At 45.8% G+C, this 17,716-nt stretch overlaps 2 protein-coding genes across 3 annotated transcripts in view; one reads left to right on the top strand and one right to left on the bottom strand.

Annotated features, from left to right (window-relative positions):
* Positions 1 to 2,346, top strand: part of nostrin (nitric oxide synthase trafficking) — a 56,182-nt gene extending 53,836 nt beyond the window's left edge. For both annotated transcript variants that reach the window (XM_033023655.1, XM_033023656.1), the window contains one exon: positions 1,215 to 2,346. In XM_033023655.1, coding sequence (XP_032879546.1) covers positions 1,215 to 1,345 — 131 coding nt within the window. In that variant the 3' untranslated portion in view covers positions 1,346 to 2,346. The remainder of the gene's footprint in view (positions 1 to 1,214) is intronic.
* Positions 2,347 to 3,202: 856 nt separating this feature from the next.
* Positions 3,203 to 17,716, bottom strand: spc25 (SPC25 component of NDC80 kinetochore complex). The gene is made up of 7 exons (XM_033023657.1): positions 17,597 to 17,716; positions 16,713 to 16,858; positions 11,490 to 11,555; positions 11,258 to 11,404; positions 9,721 to 9,825; positions 6,879 to 6,977; positions 3,203 to 3,404 (listed from the first exon to the last, which is right to left on the bottom strand). The coding sequence occupies exons 2-7, from the start codon at positions 16,852 to 16,854 to the stop codon at positions 3,286 to 3,288; spliced, it is 678 nt and encodes a 225-aa protein (XP_032879548.1). The 5' UTR covers positions 16,855 to 16,858; positions 17,597 to 17,716; the 3' UTR covers positions 3,203 to 3,285.

Raw genomic sequence — 17,716 nt, forward strand, 5'->3', positions numbered from 1 at the left:
AGGACTTTCATGCCTAAGAGGTTTTACCAATAATCTCTAGGTTTAATTACTGGAGACTTCCTTGAAACCAAGTGATCTGGTAGCATTGAGAGAGAATGGTATTGAATAGTGGCATTATACATAGGTTAAATACAGTGGCTCAGGCAGCATATTTGGAGAGAAAGGACAGATAAGGTTTTGGGCCACGACCCTTCTTCAGACTCTGAAGAAGGGTCTAGACCTGAAACATCGGCTGTCCATTCCCTCCACAGATGTTGCTTAACCCCCTGAGTTACTCCAGCACTTAGTGTTTTGATCAAGATTTCTGCAGTTCCTGGTGCCAGCATTGTAAGTTGGGTTTATTCCTGTCACCTGTACTAAGGTACAGTGGGAAGCTTTGCTTTGCTGTCAGCACAGATCAGGCCACAGTGAGCACCACCGGTAATTGGAGGAGCAGCACCTCATATTCGGCTTGGGCAGTTTGCACCCTAGCGGCATAAACATTGACTTCTCCAATGTCTGGTAGCCCTTGCTGCCTCCTCTCCTCCTCCCCTTCTCAGCTCTCTTAGCCCTCGGGCTCCTCCTCTTCCTTTTTCCTTTATTCACCAATTAACCTACAACAGTCACTGTGGCGCAGCGGTAGAGTTGCTGCCTTACAGGGAATGCAGCGCCGGAGACCTGGGTTTGATCGTGACTACGGATGCTGTCTGCACGTTCTCCCCGTGATCTGCGTAGGTTTTCTCCGAGATGTTGGGTTTCGTCCCACACTGCAAAGACGTACTGGTTTGTAGGTTAATTGGCTTGGTAAATGTAAAGAAATTGTCCCTAGTGGGTGTAGGATAGTGTTAATGTTAGTGTCAATCGCTGGTCGGCGCGGAAAGGGCCTGTTTCCGCGCTGTATCTCTAATCTAAATTAAGCTAAACCGACATATCTTTCGGATGTGAGAGGAAACCCATGCATCACAGAGAACGTGCAAACACTGAAGAAGGGTTTCGGCCCGAAACGTCGCCTATTTCCCTCGCTCCATAGATGCTGCTGCACCCGCTGAGTTCCTCCAGCAATTTTGTGTACGTGCAAACACTGCACAGACAGCACCCGTAGTCGGGATCAAACCCAGGTCTCTGGTGCTGTGAGGCAGCAACTGTGGGCCGCCATTGAGCAGACACAGACACCAGAGAACGGTAGTTTTGTTTTGGGTCCAAGATGTGACTTTTGATATTTTCCCCCTCCGCAGGTGATGTGCTTAGCATTTACAAGAAAGAAGTGACTGGCTGGTGGGTTGGCAGCCTGAGAGGAAGAAAAGGCATTTTCCCAGCCACCTATGTAGAGGAAATACTGCAAGTTCACGACACATCAGAAGCATGAAGGGTTCGTGACATTCCTGCCCTTCGGGGAATCACAGGAATGTACACCCATATACTGCGGCCCGGTAAAGAAAATACTGACGTGTGGATTTGTAACATTTAAAATCAAAACTGACTCTGTATTTTGGACACAGATTTTCTACACTGTCGCTCTGCATCAGTTTTCTCTTAAAACACAGGCAAAATGTATCCATTGTGGAGGATGGTACAAATGAGGCAAATGTGATTCGGGAGGCGTGCAGACGGTGCAACTAAAATCTACATCCGGCTGAAAGATTTGAACCAGGAATTGTCAATCCAATGTAAATATTAAACATAAAAGGTGGGCAAGGTTAACAAAAACGTCAATTCTTAAAACATGAGGTAGGAGGAATTCACATTAAGTGTTTGGTATTTCAACGATTGGCATAGATTAAGGTTTACCGTGAGATTGGAAGGCATTCAGAACTCCTCCAATGGTGCGTTGAGCCTGTTTCTATTATGAAGTGCAGAAACTTTGCATTCTTCAGCCCACTCGGACACAGAGGCAGGAGTGAAAACATCATTTACAAGCAACTTGGAGAGGACTGGCATTCTCCAGGGCACTAGTATTCAGGCTCACTGACAGCTCACCAGCCATTGCTGTATCCAGTGTTACTGCGCTCCACTCTACATTGCAGCCAATTCTAGGCAACATCAAGTGATGTGCACATCCTCAACCACTTTCAAAATATAATTGAAATACTTTTTCACGTCACAACACAAGCAAGAGATGTTTAAATTATGTTTTATTCTGTGTTTGTTTATTCAGTATTTCAAAGTAACACCCCATTTATATACTGTTGCCTTAAACAATTGTGTGTTCTGTTGCCTTAACGCTTAGTTGGTCACTGTTCGCCATCAAAACAGAAGCAATATTTTACGCAAGTACACTGAAAGATAGATTAAGTAAATTGGGGTGTCAGTGACAACCCCACAGCACAATTAACCTGAGCTCAATCACAAATAAAAGTGTTAAATATCTGTTGATGCTCATACTTACGCAAATCTTACACAAGCTCTCATTTCATGCAAGATTCGCAGGCGCTATTTCATTCTTCTAAAATCAAATGAAATGTTTTGTCACATCAGCTTAATCATAAAAGAAAAACATAGAAAATAGGTGCAGGAGGAGGCCATTCGGCCCTTTGAGCCAGCACCAACAAACATTGGCATTAATCTAGTAAAACATCTATAACAAAATGAAAAGGCACACAAAGCTGGAGCATCGGTGGAGAAAATAGACAGGTGATGTTTTGGGATGGGACACTTTTCTTTGGATCGATTGGGGGGGGGGGGGGGGGGAGGGAAGGTTGGAAGAGATGGGTGGATACAGGCGAAGGACTTTTTAGATTGATAGATGCTTGGACAAAGGCCAATGATAAAAGGCCAAAAAGGTGTGAGGTAAAGAAAGGGGAAGGTGCAAAATTAAAATACAGAGCACTTAAACAAACATTAGTTAAGTCTGACAGACACAAAAAGCTGGAGTAACTCAGCAGGTCAGGCAGCATCTCTGGAGAAAAGGAATAGGAGGCGTTTCGGGTTGAGACATTCTGAAGAAGGGTCTCGTTCAGAGATGTCACGTGTTCCTTTTCTCCAGAGATGCTGCCGCAACCTGCTGAGTTACTCCAGCTTTTTGTGTCTATCTTCGATTTAAACCAGCATCTGCAGTTCCTTCCCACACAGATAAGTCTGACATTTATGTAGATGGGGAAAGAAAACATTGATCAATCACAGCTGGAGCAAACTTTGACATTAAAAGTATTTTGAATTACCGTCAGAAATGGTTGAAATTACCACTGACTTATAATCAGCAAAAATAGACAGGCACAATAGTGTATTTACATGGTCTGTGGATGGCAAATATAATAGCCGAAGCTTACATTTCTTAAGTTGAACACAAATCACAAATGTATCTTGGAGTTACACCAGTGCAGTAAAGGCCTTCCTGACGCTTGCAAGAAATGCAGAGAAATTGTTGTTTTCTTTGAGCTTCTCCTGCAGTAGAGGCATACATTCCAGCGGAGGGTCACAGGACACGACTAGAAATGGGAAAGCAATCCAGCATCAGTAATGGACCGTTACATTTGGAACAAACCCCGTCTTCCACAGTGATGGCGGGGGCTTCCCTTTTGTACAAACAGCAAGCTATGGGAACGGAGCACTTTGGGCTAATAAAAGGCGTCACGGTGGCGCAGTGGTAGAGTTGCTGCCTCAAAGCGCCAGCGGCACGGGGAGACCCGGGATCGATCCCTGCTACGGCTGCTGTCTGTACGAAGTGTGTACGTTCACCCCGTGTGGGTTTTCTCAGAGATCTTCGGTTTCCTCCCACACTCCAAAGACGTACAGGTTTGTAGGTTAATTGGCTTGGTAAATGTAAAAATTGTCCCTAGCCTGTGTTGGGGTTTTTTCCCCATTAGAAGCAGTGCACAGTAGTATAGACCGTGGCATATGACAAAATACATTTAATGTACATCTCCTATTTTTAATTTAACAAGAGAAAAATAGAACAAGAGAGAAAGAACGAAAAAGAGAGAGAGAGTGAAAGAAATAGTGATGTGTAAACCCCTAGACTAGCAGATAGTGCAGTCCAGGAGTGTACGAGTAAAAGCCTATAGAAAAGTGAGAAGACAAAAAACAAAAATACTCTTATCAGCCTGTGTAGGTTAATGTTAACATTCGGGGATCGCTGGTCGGCCTGGACCCGGTAGGCTGAAGAGCCTGTTTCCGCGCTGTATCTCTAAACTAAACTAAAACATGTTTCAGTATTAGTTCAAAGAACAGTGACCGGAGATCAAGTGAACCAAAACATGAGACATATTTAATTTGTCTAGTATAAACAACCAAAATTCTGTTTGTTTTAGTTCAAAGTACAGCTCCACCACCGACTTTCCGGCACCATTGGTTCCAGAGCCTTCCTGAATTATCCGTTTTGCTGGAGCAACAGAGGTCCCAGCCTCTGGGTGTCCAACGGTACCCCGGAGCGGTCTGCTGGGCCATGATACCGGCCCGGGGTTCAGGAGCCCCGACTGCAGGGGGCAAATTTGACCTGCGATCGGCAATGGAAGCTGCAATGAGGTTGAGATCAGTTGCCTCAACGGATTCAGGCGCCATGTATTCTGGGGGGGGGGGGGGGGGGGGGGAGAGACTTCCAAGGGTGATTTCAAGTGTGCTCTCATAAATTTGTCCGGATTAAAGGAGGTGTCGGATTAAAGGCAGTGCTACAATTCTCTTCTGTATGACTATCAGGCTGCGAGAGATGATGAACTTAACATGCAGCAAGGTAAGGACTCTCGCACCTAAGACTGAAAGAGGTTTTACCGATAATCTCTAGGTTTAATTACTGGAGACATCCTCGAATCAAGTGATCTGGTAGCATTGAGAGAGAATGGTATTGAATAGTGACATTATACGTAGGTTAAATACAGTGGCTCAGGCAGCATCTTTGGAGAGAAAGGACAGATAATGTTCTTCAGAATCTGAAGAAGGGTCCCGACCTGAAACATTCCCTCTCCATACAATTCTCCTGCTTGTCTTTAATTCAGAGTACAAGGTCAACAACTTGCCACATGCACATTTTTTTTCCACCTCCGATCAAAGTTAGGCACTTAGAAAATAGAACAGTACAGGGACAGGCCCTTCGGCCCACGTACTGTTCCTGTCTGTGCCGAACGTGATGCCAAGACCAACTCTTATCAGCCTGCACATAACCCACTCTCCTCCATTCCCTGCCTATCCAAGTCATTCAAACGCCACTATCGTAGCTGCCTCCACCACCACCCCTGACAACGCGTTCCACGCACCCAAGACCATCTGTGTAAAAACACTTGTTTGAACTCGGGTGAATTACTGAGGAAGTACAAGGGCAGCAGGACTAACAAATCGACACCACTCTATTGAGGACAAAATAATCATTTGGGATCTACAAAAAGACATGTGGAACAAACTTCCATCTAATGTTGCTCACAATTTTGAGGGGCAATGAAAGAAGACATAAAACAATTCTAATGACAGTATGCAACTACACACAAGTTATTAACTATTCGCGGGGCACAATTCCTAGGACTTTATTCCTTGGAGCACAGGGGGATGAGGGGTAATCTGAAAGAGGCATCATGAGGGGAATAAATAGGGTGAATGCACAGTGTCTTTTACCCAGTCTAGGGGAATCGAGAACCAGAGGACATAGATTTAAGGTGAGAGAGGAAAGATTTAATAGGAACCCGAGGGGCAACTTTTCTTTTTACACACAGAGGGGTGGTGGGTATATGGAACGAGTTGTCAAGGTTAGGAGAAAACGAGCTGTGGAAGCAGCACCCTCTCTATAACCGAGAAAAATATGGTCGTCAGGTGGGAGGTGCTCTCGGGGCTGCTGTACTTGGCGCAAGTGTGGCCTGTCCCTCCCTCCTACGCTACAGGGATCACCCGGGCCATCTTCCAGTTCATCTGGGGTCGAGGATGGACCGGGTTGCGATGGGGCAGATGCCACGCAATGTGCCAGTCAGCTGGACATTGCCGCACCATCTGTCGTTTGTGGAAAGATTCTTCCGGACCAACACCTTTGACCACAAGTCCATCGGGCAGTGGTCAGCACGGAATGTCCTGCAGGCATTGCAGGGAAAGGACTCGATGGATCCGGTGGCGTGGTTCCCAGAGCAGACTGCCCAGCTTGTCTGGCAAAATGCCTCATCGCCAGAACTGACCAACAAGCACCAAGACCTGGCTTGGCTGGCGGTGAGGGGAGCCCTCCCAGTTAGATCCTTCCTGCACCGTCGAAGGATTTCTAACTTTTAATACTTTTCATTGCCAGCGCACGCTGCCCCCGGGACACCTGCTATGGAGAGGAGACGGTTGCCCACCTCTTTGCAGAGTGTGGATTTGCAAAGCGGGTCTGGAGAGGTTTGCAAGGGTCCCTGTACGATTTATTCCAAACAGCTTTGTCACAGAGGACTCTGTGATTTACGGACTGTTTCCAGGGACACATTCAGAGACTGACATCGAGTGATGCTGGAAGGTCATCAACTTAGTGAAAGACGCTCTTTGGTCTGCCCGAGCTTTGTTCACCACCCAGCGGAGCGAGATGTCCGTCAGGGAATGTTGCCGACTGGCCCGCTGCAGACTGCAGGAGTACGTGCTGAGGTGTATGTGACTAATAAATAACCTTTGAACTCTGATCATTAATAGCCCATTGGACTTTATCTGTTTATTTATATATATATATTCATTGGTATATGGTCACACTGATCTGTTCTGTATTTATTTATGCTTACTATATTCTGTTGTGCTGAAGCAAAGCAAGAATTTAATTGTCCTATCTGGGACACATGACAATAAACTCTCTTGAACTCCACAGCCTCACGATGCTCATTGGAGCTGTGAGAATTGTGTTATCTTTAGCTATCAGGAAACATTTAAACACAAACAACTGCTGGAATGTGAATGCAACTTCACGATGGGATGGGGTGGAGTCTGACTGCCTTTGGTTTTAAATACCATAGTTATCAACAATGCCATACCTTCATAATTCCCTTCTTCGTTAAATTTCAGTAAGAATGTAAACAGCTGCCCGGGGTCTTTGCTGTTGACGTTTTTGAAGATGAATTGCAGTTGTTCACCTTTTGACAGCCAAAAAAAAATAATTTGATATTAAATAAGCATGCCAAGACAATATGTCAAAAATCTGATGCACACATTCAGGGACACTGCACAGCAGAGGTCTCTTTGTGATTTTCTTTCATGGCGTACAAGCACATTTTAACTTCGATCAAATGAGAAAAGTAAACCGCGATTTAGAAACAGAGAAACAGAGAAACATTCGGCCCTTCGAGCCTGCACCGCCATTCAATATGATCATGGCTGATCATCTAAAATCAATACCCGTTCCTGCTTTCTCCCCATATCCCCTGATTCCGTGAGCCCTAAGAGCTAAATCTAACTCTCTTGAAAACATCCAGTGAATTGGCCTCCACTGCCTTCTGTGGCAAAGAGGTGCCTCTCTGGGTGAAAAAGCTTTTCCTCATCTCAGACCAAATGGCCCGCTGTCTTAAACTGTGTCCCCTGGTTCTGGACTCCCCCAACATCGGGCACATTTTTCCTGCATCTAGCCTGTCCAATCCCTTGAAAATGTTATATGTTTCTATAAGATTCCCTCTCATCCTTCTAAATTCCAGTGAATATTGTACAAGCCCAGTCGACCCATTCTTTCATCATACGTCAGTCCCGCCATCCTGGGAATTAATCTGGTGAACCCACACTACACTCCCTCAATAGCAAGAATGTCCTTCCTCAAGTTAGGGGACCAAAACTGCACACAATACTCCAGGTGTGGTCTCACCAGGGCCCTGCACAACTGCAGTAGGACCTACTCAAATCCTCTCGCTATGAAAACAATTTTTTGGGGAAAAAATATTGCCCTGCAGAAAGGTATAACAAGACAAAGACGTGTGGGTTTGTAGGTTCATTGGCCTACATTGACACCAAGTACATTGCCCCGAGTGTGCTACAGAAAAGGCGGATGGAGTTTTATCTGAGCAAGTGTACTTTGGGACGGCAGATTTACAGCAAGACCAAAAACCCAATTAATGGCATGGCCCTTCTTAGCATCATTGGAGAAAGGGATATTGGGGTCCAAATCCATAACTCCCCAAAAGTGGTAACACAAGTAGATAGGTGGTAAAGGCAGCATATGGTATGCTTGCTTTCATAGGTTAGGGCATTGAGTATAATAGTCAGGAAGTCATGATGTAACTTATTGGGACTTTGGTCAGGCTGCATTGGGAGTATTGCTTGCAGCTCTGGTCACCCTTACAGGAAGGTTGTGCAGGCTTTGGAGAGGGTGCAGAGGAGGTTTACCAGAAAGCTGCCTGGATTAGCGAGTGTTAGCTACAGGGAGAGCTCGGACAAACTGGGATTGTTTTCTCTGGAACGCCCGAGGTTGCAGGGAGACCCGATAGACGTATATAAGATTATGAGGAGCATAGATAGGGCAAACAGTCTGAACGTTTTTTCCCAGGATGTAAAAATTCAAGGTAAAGTTTAAAGGAGATGCGTGGGGCAAGTTTTTTTTCCCCCAGAGGGCAGTGATTGCCTGCAATGCGCTGCCAGGGTTGGTGGTTGAGGCAGATACATTAGTGGCATTTAAGAGACTTTTGGATAGGCGCATGGATACGATGGCATTATGTTCGGCACAGACGTTGTGGGCCGAAGGGCCTCTTCCGTTGCCCTCGTGTTCAATGCTCTATGTAGACAGTGGATGAGAAAGTGGGATAATGTAGAAATAGTATATACAGTTGGTCAGCGTGGACTAAGTGGGCCAAAGGGCCTCGTTCCATGCTGTATCGCTAAACTAAATGCTGCATGTATACATAGCTTTTTTTTCCAATTAAAATATGAAGTTAACATTTCAAAATTAACGAGGTTTAGTTTTAGAGATAAAGCATGGAAACAGGCCCACTGAGTCTGTGCCCGACCATCGATCACCCATTCACAATAGTTCTATGAAGACAAGGAACTACAGTCGCAGGTTTACACAAATTCTAAAGTTTACCCCACTTCTGCATCCTACACACTAGGAATGCAAGGACATTCTTGCTATTGAGGGAGTGCAGCGTAGGTTCACAAGGCGAATTCCCGGGATGGGGGGGGGGACTGTCATATGTTGATAATATGGAGCGGCTGGGCTTGTATACGCTGGAATTTAGAAGGATGAGAGGGCCTCTTATTGAAACATAACAGATTATTAAGAGATTGGTCACGCTAGAGGCAGGAAACATGTTCCTGATGTTGGAGGAGTCCAGAACCAGGGGCAACAGTTTAAGAATAAGGGGTAAGCCATTTAGAACGGAGATGGAGGGAAAACGTTTTCACACAGAGGGTTGTGAGTCTGTGGAATTCTCTGCCTCAGAAGGCAGTGGAGGCTGATTCTCTGGATGCTTTCAAGAGAGTTAGATAGGGCTCTTAAAGATAGCGGAGTCGAGGGATATGGGGAGTAGGCAGGAACGGGGTACTGATTGTGGATGATCAGCCATGATCACAGTGAATGGCGGTGCTGGCTCGAAGGGCCGAATGGCCTACTCCTGCACCTATTGTCTATTGAATAATTTACAGAAGCAATGAATCTACATACCCACACATGTCTTGGGATGTGGAAGGAAACCAGAGCACCCGGAGGAAACCCACATGATCACAGGGAGAACATGCAAACTCCACATAGACTGCACCCGTAGTCAGGATTGAACCCAGGTCTCCGGTGCTGTGGGGTAGCAAATCTACCGCTGCACCTCTGTGATTACAACCAGCTTTGCAGTTCAACACATACAGTGTATCAATTTATTTTAGAGAGATACTCCAAGTTCCTACCATGCACTCTGCGGATTTCCAGACCCATTCTCTTCTTGAACATCTCTGCCGACGTATTCAGTTCCTTCAGCTTTGCTTTGTTTTCCTGCTTTTGTGTAGAAATTGCTATTTGTGGAGGGCGGAAAAGTAGCCATTACTTTCATGCCGAACAAAACCAGAAAGAACAGTTTCCAATCAAGGGAAGGTATGGACACTCATTTTTTAGTTCAGTTCAGTTTAGTGATACAATCAATCAACCAAAGACTTTATTGTCATTCAAAAATACACCAACAAATGCAAATCTGAACAAAATTTCGTTGCATCTGGCTCACCGTGCAACATAAAATAACAAAAGGATAAAATAGATAAAAAGATAAAATAGATAAAAGATAAAATAGATAATAGTGGCGGCACATTATATGGAATTCAAGAGTCTGATGGCTCGGGGGAAGTGCTATTGCAGAACCTGGCCGTTCTGCTCCTCATACTGTGATACCTTTTTCCCCCCGAGGGCAGCAGAGTGAACAGTCCATGATGGAGATGTGTGGGGTCTTTAATAATACTGTTGGCCTTGGACAAGCAACGTTTGCTCGCAATGTCCCCGATTGAGGGGAGAGAGGTCCCAATGATTTTTTCAGCCGTCCTCACCACTCTCTGCACGGACTTCCAGTCGGAGGCTTTACAGTCCCCAAACCAGCAGAAATACAGTTGGTCAAAATGCTCTCTATGGTGCCCCTGCAGAAAGTGGTGAGGACAGGATGGGGGAGATGAGCTCATCTCATCCGGTGCAACAAGTGCAAATACAGCATGGTAACAGGCCCTTCGGCCCAAGTACATACCGACCATCGTGTGAACCAACCGTTGTGTGTTATCCCATTCTCTCTTCCGACTCCCGACACACTAGGAGCAATTTGCAGAGGGCCAATTTACCTCCCAACCCGCACGGCTTTGGGATGCGACAGGAAACCAGTGCACCTGGAGGAAACCCACGTGGCCACAGGGAGAACATGTAAACTCCGCACAGACAGCACCCGTAATCAGGATCGAACCACCTGCGCCATTGAGCTGTCCAAATTATCCATTTGATGGCACGTTTTCCATGGAGAATGTAACTGCAGATACTGGAATCCTGAGTAAAACACACAGTGTTGGAGGAAGTCAGGCAGCATCTGTAGAGGGAATGGACAGATGACGTTTCGGGCCGTGACTCCTTTTCAGACCTTCATCGGGGTGGAAGATTGCAACCTTCACGTGGTCCGCCCTGTTTTGACTAATGCAATCAACTCGACGTGCACAAACGGAAGATCAAATAGAACAAGTTGTCCTACAACTTTAGGCTGTGCACGCCACACGAAAGAAGAAGACCTTCATCCATCTGAAGGACCATGACCGTAAAACGTCATCTGTCCATTCCCTCCACAGATGCCACCTGACCAGCTGAGTTCCTCCAGCACTTTGTGGGTTTTTTTTTTAAACAACAGATTTTCCTTCTCATTTTTTGAAATTGTGATTAATTGCAATTAATTGCAGTTGCTCCCTGAACCAGAAACATACGTACATTCCTGCTTTTGGACAAGTTCTTCTTTCAGTTGCTTGATCTTTTTTACCAATTCCTGCTTCTGCTTTTCACAACTTTGAAAATGTTGGTTTGCGACGCGTATATCTTCTTGCATCGTCTGCAACAAGGTGCTCTGCTCAGCAACAGCTGCAGGGAAATGGCAGCTCCTGTTAGACATGGGTAATTCCAGGCCAGGTACAGCTTTGCGGATCAGCAGTTTACGCCTACCTACCCTTTTTTGTTAATTGGACTTTATCACGCATCTGCTTCTCTTCTTCATATATTTCGAGGCACCTGTCTGCAAAACAGATTAATACTTCAACACTTTTCAGGGGAAAGAACATTAATTCATATAAATTAGCAGAGTTTAATGCAGGTAGGTGCAAGGTGGGAAGACAAACCATCGCAGGGCTTGGCAGGGCCCTGGGGAGTGTAGTGGAGCAGAGGGTTCTCGGAGTGCAGGTACATAGTTCGCTGAACATGGACAGGTGGATAGGGTGGTCAAGAAAGTTTTTGGTACGTAGGGCTTCATCAGTCAGGGCATTGAGTATACCAGTTGGGATGTTACATTACACTCGTACAAGATGTTGGTGAGGCAACACGTACCAGTATTTAATTCAGTTACCCTGCTATAAGGATGCCATTAAGTTGGAAAAAGTGTGGAGAAGATTTACGAGGATGTTGTCAGGAGCTAGGGCCCAAGCTATAGGGGGAGGTTGGGCAGGCTAGGACCTTGTTCCTTGGAGCGCAGGAGGCTGGGGGGGGGGGGGGTGTGATCATAAGCAGGTATATAAATTCATGAGGGGAACACTGTAGATAGGGTGAGTGCACAGAGTCTTACCCAGGCTAGGGGTATCAAAAAATACAGAATACATAGGTTTATGGTGTGGGGGGGAAAGGTTTAATAGGAACCTGAGGGACAACTTTTTCAGGGGTATGAGACAGGAACTCGTTCAAGTTGACTGGAGTAGATTGATGGAAAAGGAACATCAGGAAAGTGGGATGTTTTTATAAGTGTGCTAACAAGAGCTCAGGACATGCCCGCCCCTGTTAGTGAAGGGCAAGGCAGGCAAACGTAAGGATGGCTGGATGACGAGGGAAATTGAGGCTTTGGTCAAGAGTAAGAAGGACTCATGGGACAGGTATAGGCAGCTGGGATCAAGTGTATCCCTGGAAAACTTTCAGGAACTAAGGACTGAGCTAAAGATGGAAATCTGCAAGGCAAAATGAGGGCAGGTGATAGACAGATAGCATTAAGGGTAATCCCTAGAGATGATATAAGCACATAAAGGGAAAAAGGGTAACCAGAGAGAGTAGAACCGCTCAGGAATCAAAGTGGTCAACTCTGTGTGAAGCCACAGGAGATGGGCAAGGTCCTCAATGAATATTTATTCCTGTTTTTACCGTGGAGAAAGACAAAACGTGGGATCTTGGGGCAGTCACTGGAAATGTCTTGAGAGATGTCGCAGATGTGCTGAAAGTCCTGACGCGTATGAATGTAGACAAATTCCTGGGCCTGATCAGATATATCCGAGGACACTATGGGAAGCTAGAGAAGAAAATTGCAGGAGCCACCGCTGAGATGTACGAGTCATCGCTAAATACAGGCGAGGTGCTGGAAAACTGGAGGGAGGCAAATGTTGTGCCTCTATTCAAGAAGAGCTGCAGTGAAACGGATGGGAACCACAGGCTAGTGAGCTTAACATCTGTGGTCGGAAAGTTACTAGAGATTATTCAGAGGGATAAGATAGACATGCATTTAGATGGACATGGAGCGATTAGCGATGATTAACATGGTTTTATATGTGGGAGGTCTTGTTTCACGAATCTGATTGTTTTTTGATGATGTGTTGAAAAAGGTTGATGAGGGCAGAGCTGTAAATGTTATATATATATAGACTTCAGCAGGGCATTTGACAAAGTTCCGCATGGTAGGTCGCTCTAGAAGGTTAGATCAAATGGGATTCAAGTAGAGATCAGGATCAAGTCTATCCCACGTTCAAGTGGATCAAGTGTATCCCAAAGACCCGGGTTCGATCCTGACTACGGGTGCTGTCTGTACGGAGTTTGTACCTTCTCCCCGTGACCTGCGTGGGTTTTCTCTGAGATCTTCGGTTTGCTCCCACATTCCACAGACGTACAGGTTTGTAGGTTAATTGGCTTGGTAAATGTAAAAATTGTCCCTAGTGTGTGTAGGATAGTGTTAATGTGCGGGGATCGCTGGTAGGCGCGGACCCGGTGTGCCTGTTTCCGTGCTGTATCTCTAAACTAAACTAAACTAAACTAAAGATAGCTGAATGGATTTAAAAAAATTGGCTGTATGGAAGGAAGCAGAGGGTGACGCTCGAGAGCATTGAGTATAGAGGTTGGATGGTCATGATGCAGTTGTATAAGATGTTGGTGAGGCCGCATTTAGACAATTGTGTTTAGTTTTGGGCACCATGCTGTTGGAAAGATGTTGTCAAGTTGGAAGGGTGCAGAGAAGATTTACCTGTACGAGATGTTGCCAGGGCTAGAGGTCTGAGCTATAGGGAGAGGTCGAGTAGGCTAGAACTTTATTCCTTGCAGCGCAGGAGGATGAGGGGTGATCTTATAGAGGTGTTCAAAATCATGAGAGGAATAGATCGGGTAGATGCAGAATCTCTTGCCCAGAGTAGGGGATTCGAGAACCAGAGGACATGGGTTTAAAGTGAGGGGGGAAAGATTTAATAGGAACCTGAGGGGTAACTTTTTCACGTAAAGGGTGGTAGGTATTTGGAATGAACGGCCGGATGGGGTAGCTGAGGCAGGGACTATCGCAACGTTTAAGAAACGTCTAGGCAGGTAAATGGATAGGATAGGTTTAGAGGGATGGGCCAAATGCAGGCAAGTGGGACTAGTATAGATGGGACATGTTGGCCAGTGTGGCCAAGTTGGGCCAAAGGGCCCGGTTAACATGCGGTAAGATTCTGTGGTCCTTTTCTATCCATATACCTGTCCAAGGGTCTTTTCAATGTTGTTATAGTACCTGCCTCATCTACCTCCTGTGGCAGTACATTCCACATACCCACTTTCACTCAGAGACAACTTTTTCTCTAAGTTGTCTCTCGGTTTCCTATTAAGTCATGACTCTCGCACCTTAAACCTGTGTCCTCTGGTTTTTGATTCCCCACAAGATTCTATACACCTCTCTCAGATCACCTCTCTGCCTCCCGCGCTCCAAGGAATGAAGTCCTGTCTTGCCCAGCTTCTCCCTGTAGCCGGGGCCCTCGACACCTAGCAACATCCTCGTAATTCTTCTCGTAAAACAGCATCTGCAGTACAAGAGGAATCGAAAGCAGCAGACCATACACACACTAAGACTTTCCTACCAAGGATCTAAACAATTTTTCAAATGATGTGGACATAATCGTGGAGTACAGGAGATTTGAGATCAGCCATGATTTAGTTTGAGTTCACTCTATTTTAGTTTAGAGATATAGTGCGGAAACAGGCCCTTCGGCCCACCGAGTCGGTGCCAATCAGCGAAGATCCACGAAAACCCACGCAGATCACGTACAGACTGCGTACAGACAAGCACCTGTAGTCGGGATCGAACCCAGGTCTCTGGCGCTGTAAGGCAACAACTCTACCGCTGCACCAATGGCCACTTGTGTTTGCATTTCACATGTTCAACCTCCAGAGAGACTTCCGGATTATGAGAAGCTATGATTTGGATCATATTATGCTTCAAGGAACAGAAATTTAAAACTATTAGGAAAACAATTAGTGAAAGGAAGAATTTACACAACATATACTCTGTCAGTCCAGCAATGGAGTGCAAAAGAAACAACAGATGCTGGAATCTTGAGCAAACCACAAAGTCAGGCAGGTAGACACAAAATGCTGGAGTAACTCAGCGGGACAGGCAGCAGGTTCCTTCCGCTGCTGGGCATGGGGGGCAGGGTGTGGTGGAGATGCCCCTCAAAATAAGGGAAGCGATTCCACGCCAGTGGGCCACATGAGTGGCATGGGTGTGGGGTAAAATTGTGATTCGGGGAAACTTTATTGTATGTATGTATAGCCTCCGAAAATGTCGGATGGAGTTTTGTAAGGATCATGTATTGTATATATTTATTTCTCGAATTTTGAAAATTAAAAAAATGGGACAGGCAGCATCTCTGGAGAGATGGATGACATTTCGGGTCTGAAGAAGAGTCTCGACCCGAAACATCGCCCATTTCTTCTCTTCAGAGATGCTGCCTGTCCCGCTGAGTTCCTCCAGCATTTTGTGTCTCCCTTCGATTTTAACCAGTATCTGCAGTTCTTTCTTACACACAAAGTCAGGCAGTATCTGTGCAGGGACTGAACAGGTGACATTTTGGGTCGAGATCTTTCCAGACAGATTCTCAGTCTGAAGTAGGGCCACAGCCCGAAATATCACATGTCCATTCCTTCCACAGATGCTGCCTGACACGCTGAGTTCCTCCGGCACTTTGTGCTTTGCTGCAATGAAGTACCACTTCCTATCCTTGGGATTTAAGTCTGTGATCTTCTGACTCTGCAAAGAAGTATTAACAACTGAGCAACAGCAAATGTTCACCTTTCCAAGAAAGCACTTCCCGGGAGAATTAAACTTATACTATCAAGTCTATTTAAAATTAAACCAGGGAATCGAATGTGCATCAAACATTGTGCCGATCCTGTCCTACATAGCTACTTTAAAAGATGTTTTACTTTTTCATGTTCATAAGTTGCTAGACTCTGACTAAAGATATTCCTCCTTATCTCCTTCCAAAAGCTATGTTTTTTTATGCTGAGGCAACGACCTCTGGTCCTAGACTCTCCCACTCGTGGAAACATCCTCTCCACATTCACTCAATCCAGCCCTTTCACTATTCGGTAAGTTTCAATGAGATCCTCCCTCATCCTTCTCAACGCTCGTCATATTCTAACCCAATCATTCCTGGGATCATTCTCATAAACCTCCTCAGAACCCTCTCCAATGCCAGCACATCCTTCCTCAGATACGGGGCCAGGAACTGCTCACAATACTCCACATTCTGAGGTTAATTTTTGCATACTGTAGGAGCCATTTGTGTTTAGGCTAGCTACGGTTAGCACATTATATTATTTTGTCTAGATATATCTTACAGTATTATTTTGGACACTTGCGGCGGTCATTAGAGTTACAGAGTGGCGTATATGTATATATATACAGGCATAGAGGACAGGAAGCGACAGACACAGGGAGGGAGAGCATACAGTTCTCGCCAGATCGGGGAGAACAGCCAGCTACAACTTGTATGCAGAATAAGGAAAACCTGGTACGTTCATGTCTTTGTTTGTACTGGATATAACGACTGGAAGTTCTGTTCTATTTGGTCTGTGTAAGATCACACCAACTTACTAATGGCAATGGAAAAGAGGTCAACGGTAGAGTCGGAAATTTGCCATTACACATACAGTAGATATAGCAGCAAAATGCAGACTGTACCTCTGGTGATTTTCAAGGATTCTCCATATCTCGATTTGAATCCTTCTGGATTACAGCTCTCCCACAAACTAAAAAATTTCGCTCTGGTTTCACTCAGCTTTTCATCCAGCTGACTTTGCATATCTTCTTTGAAATTATCCATCGATCTATGGCAAGTGTATAAAAAGTTATTTCACGTTTACAAAACGGGAGGTATCGAATTCGTTAAGATGTGTAGACCAACACATAGCAACAGATGCTGGTTAATACACAAAGGGACACAGAGTGCTGGAGTAACTCAGCGGGTCAGGCAGCATCTCTGGAGAACATGGATAGGTAACGTGTTGGTATGAGACCCTTCTTCAGACTGATTGGGAGGGAAGAAAACTGGAAAATGAGAGAGGCAGAGCAAGGCGTGGCAGGTAATAGCTTGACACTAACGAGTGGAGGGTTAGGATTGTAACAAAGCAAGAGATGAGAACAATATGTGTGGGGCAGGTGTTAAGACTTGTGGATTGTGAAGACAAGAGGCGGAAAGTAGCCTACAGGAAAGGGAGAGAGAGAGGGGGAGAGAGAGAGGGGGAGAGAGAGAGAGAGAGAGAGAGAGAGAGGGGGGAGAGAGAGAGGGGGAGGGAGAGGGAGAGAGTGTGTGTGTGGGGAGGGGATAGGGGTGTGTGTGTGTGTGTGTGTGTGTGTGTGGGGGGGGGGGGGGGGGTGAGTCTGGAGAGAAGGGTCCAGATCCAAAGCGGGCCATTCCCTCCATAGACGCTGCGTGACCCGCTGAGTTACTCGAGCACTTTGTGTTTGGCTCAGATGGACAATTCCAGACTGTACATCACACCCACACACACCACCCCAACACACACACTCCACCACCGTCCCCTTTACCTCACTCACTCACTCACCTCCCGCTTGAATTTGCCGCCAAGCTTCAACCCGCGTAGACGGAGCGACCGCTGGCGGAAGTGCTCGGGGAAACCGGAAATAGAGAGCGAGCGCGCGCATGGAGAGAGAGAGGGGGAGTG

The sequence above is a fragment of the Amblyraja radiata genome, chromosome 7 (assembly GCF_010909765.2).
Source record: "Amblyraja radiata isolate CabotCenter1 chromosome 7, sAmbRad1.1.pri, whole genome shotgun sequence".
NCBI lineage: Eukaryota > Metazoa > Chordata > Chondrichthyes > Rajiformes > Rajidae > Amblyraja > Amblyraja radiata.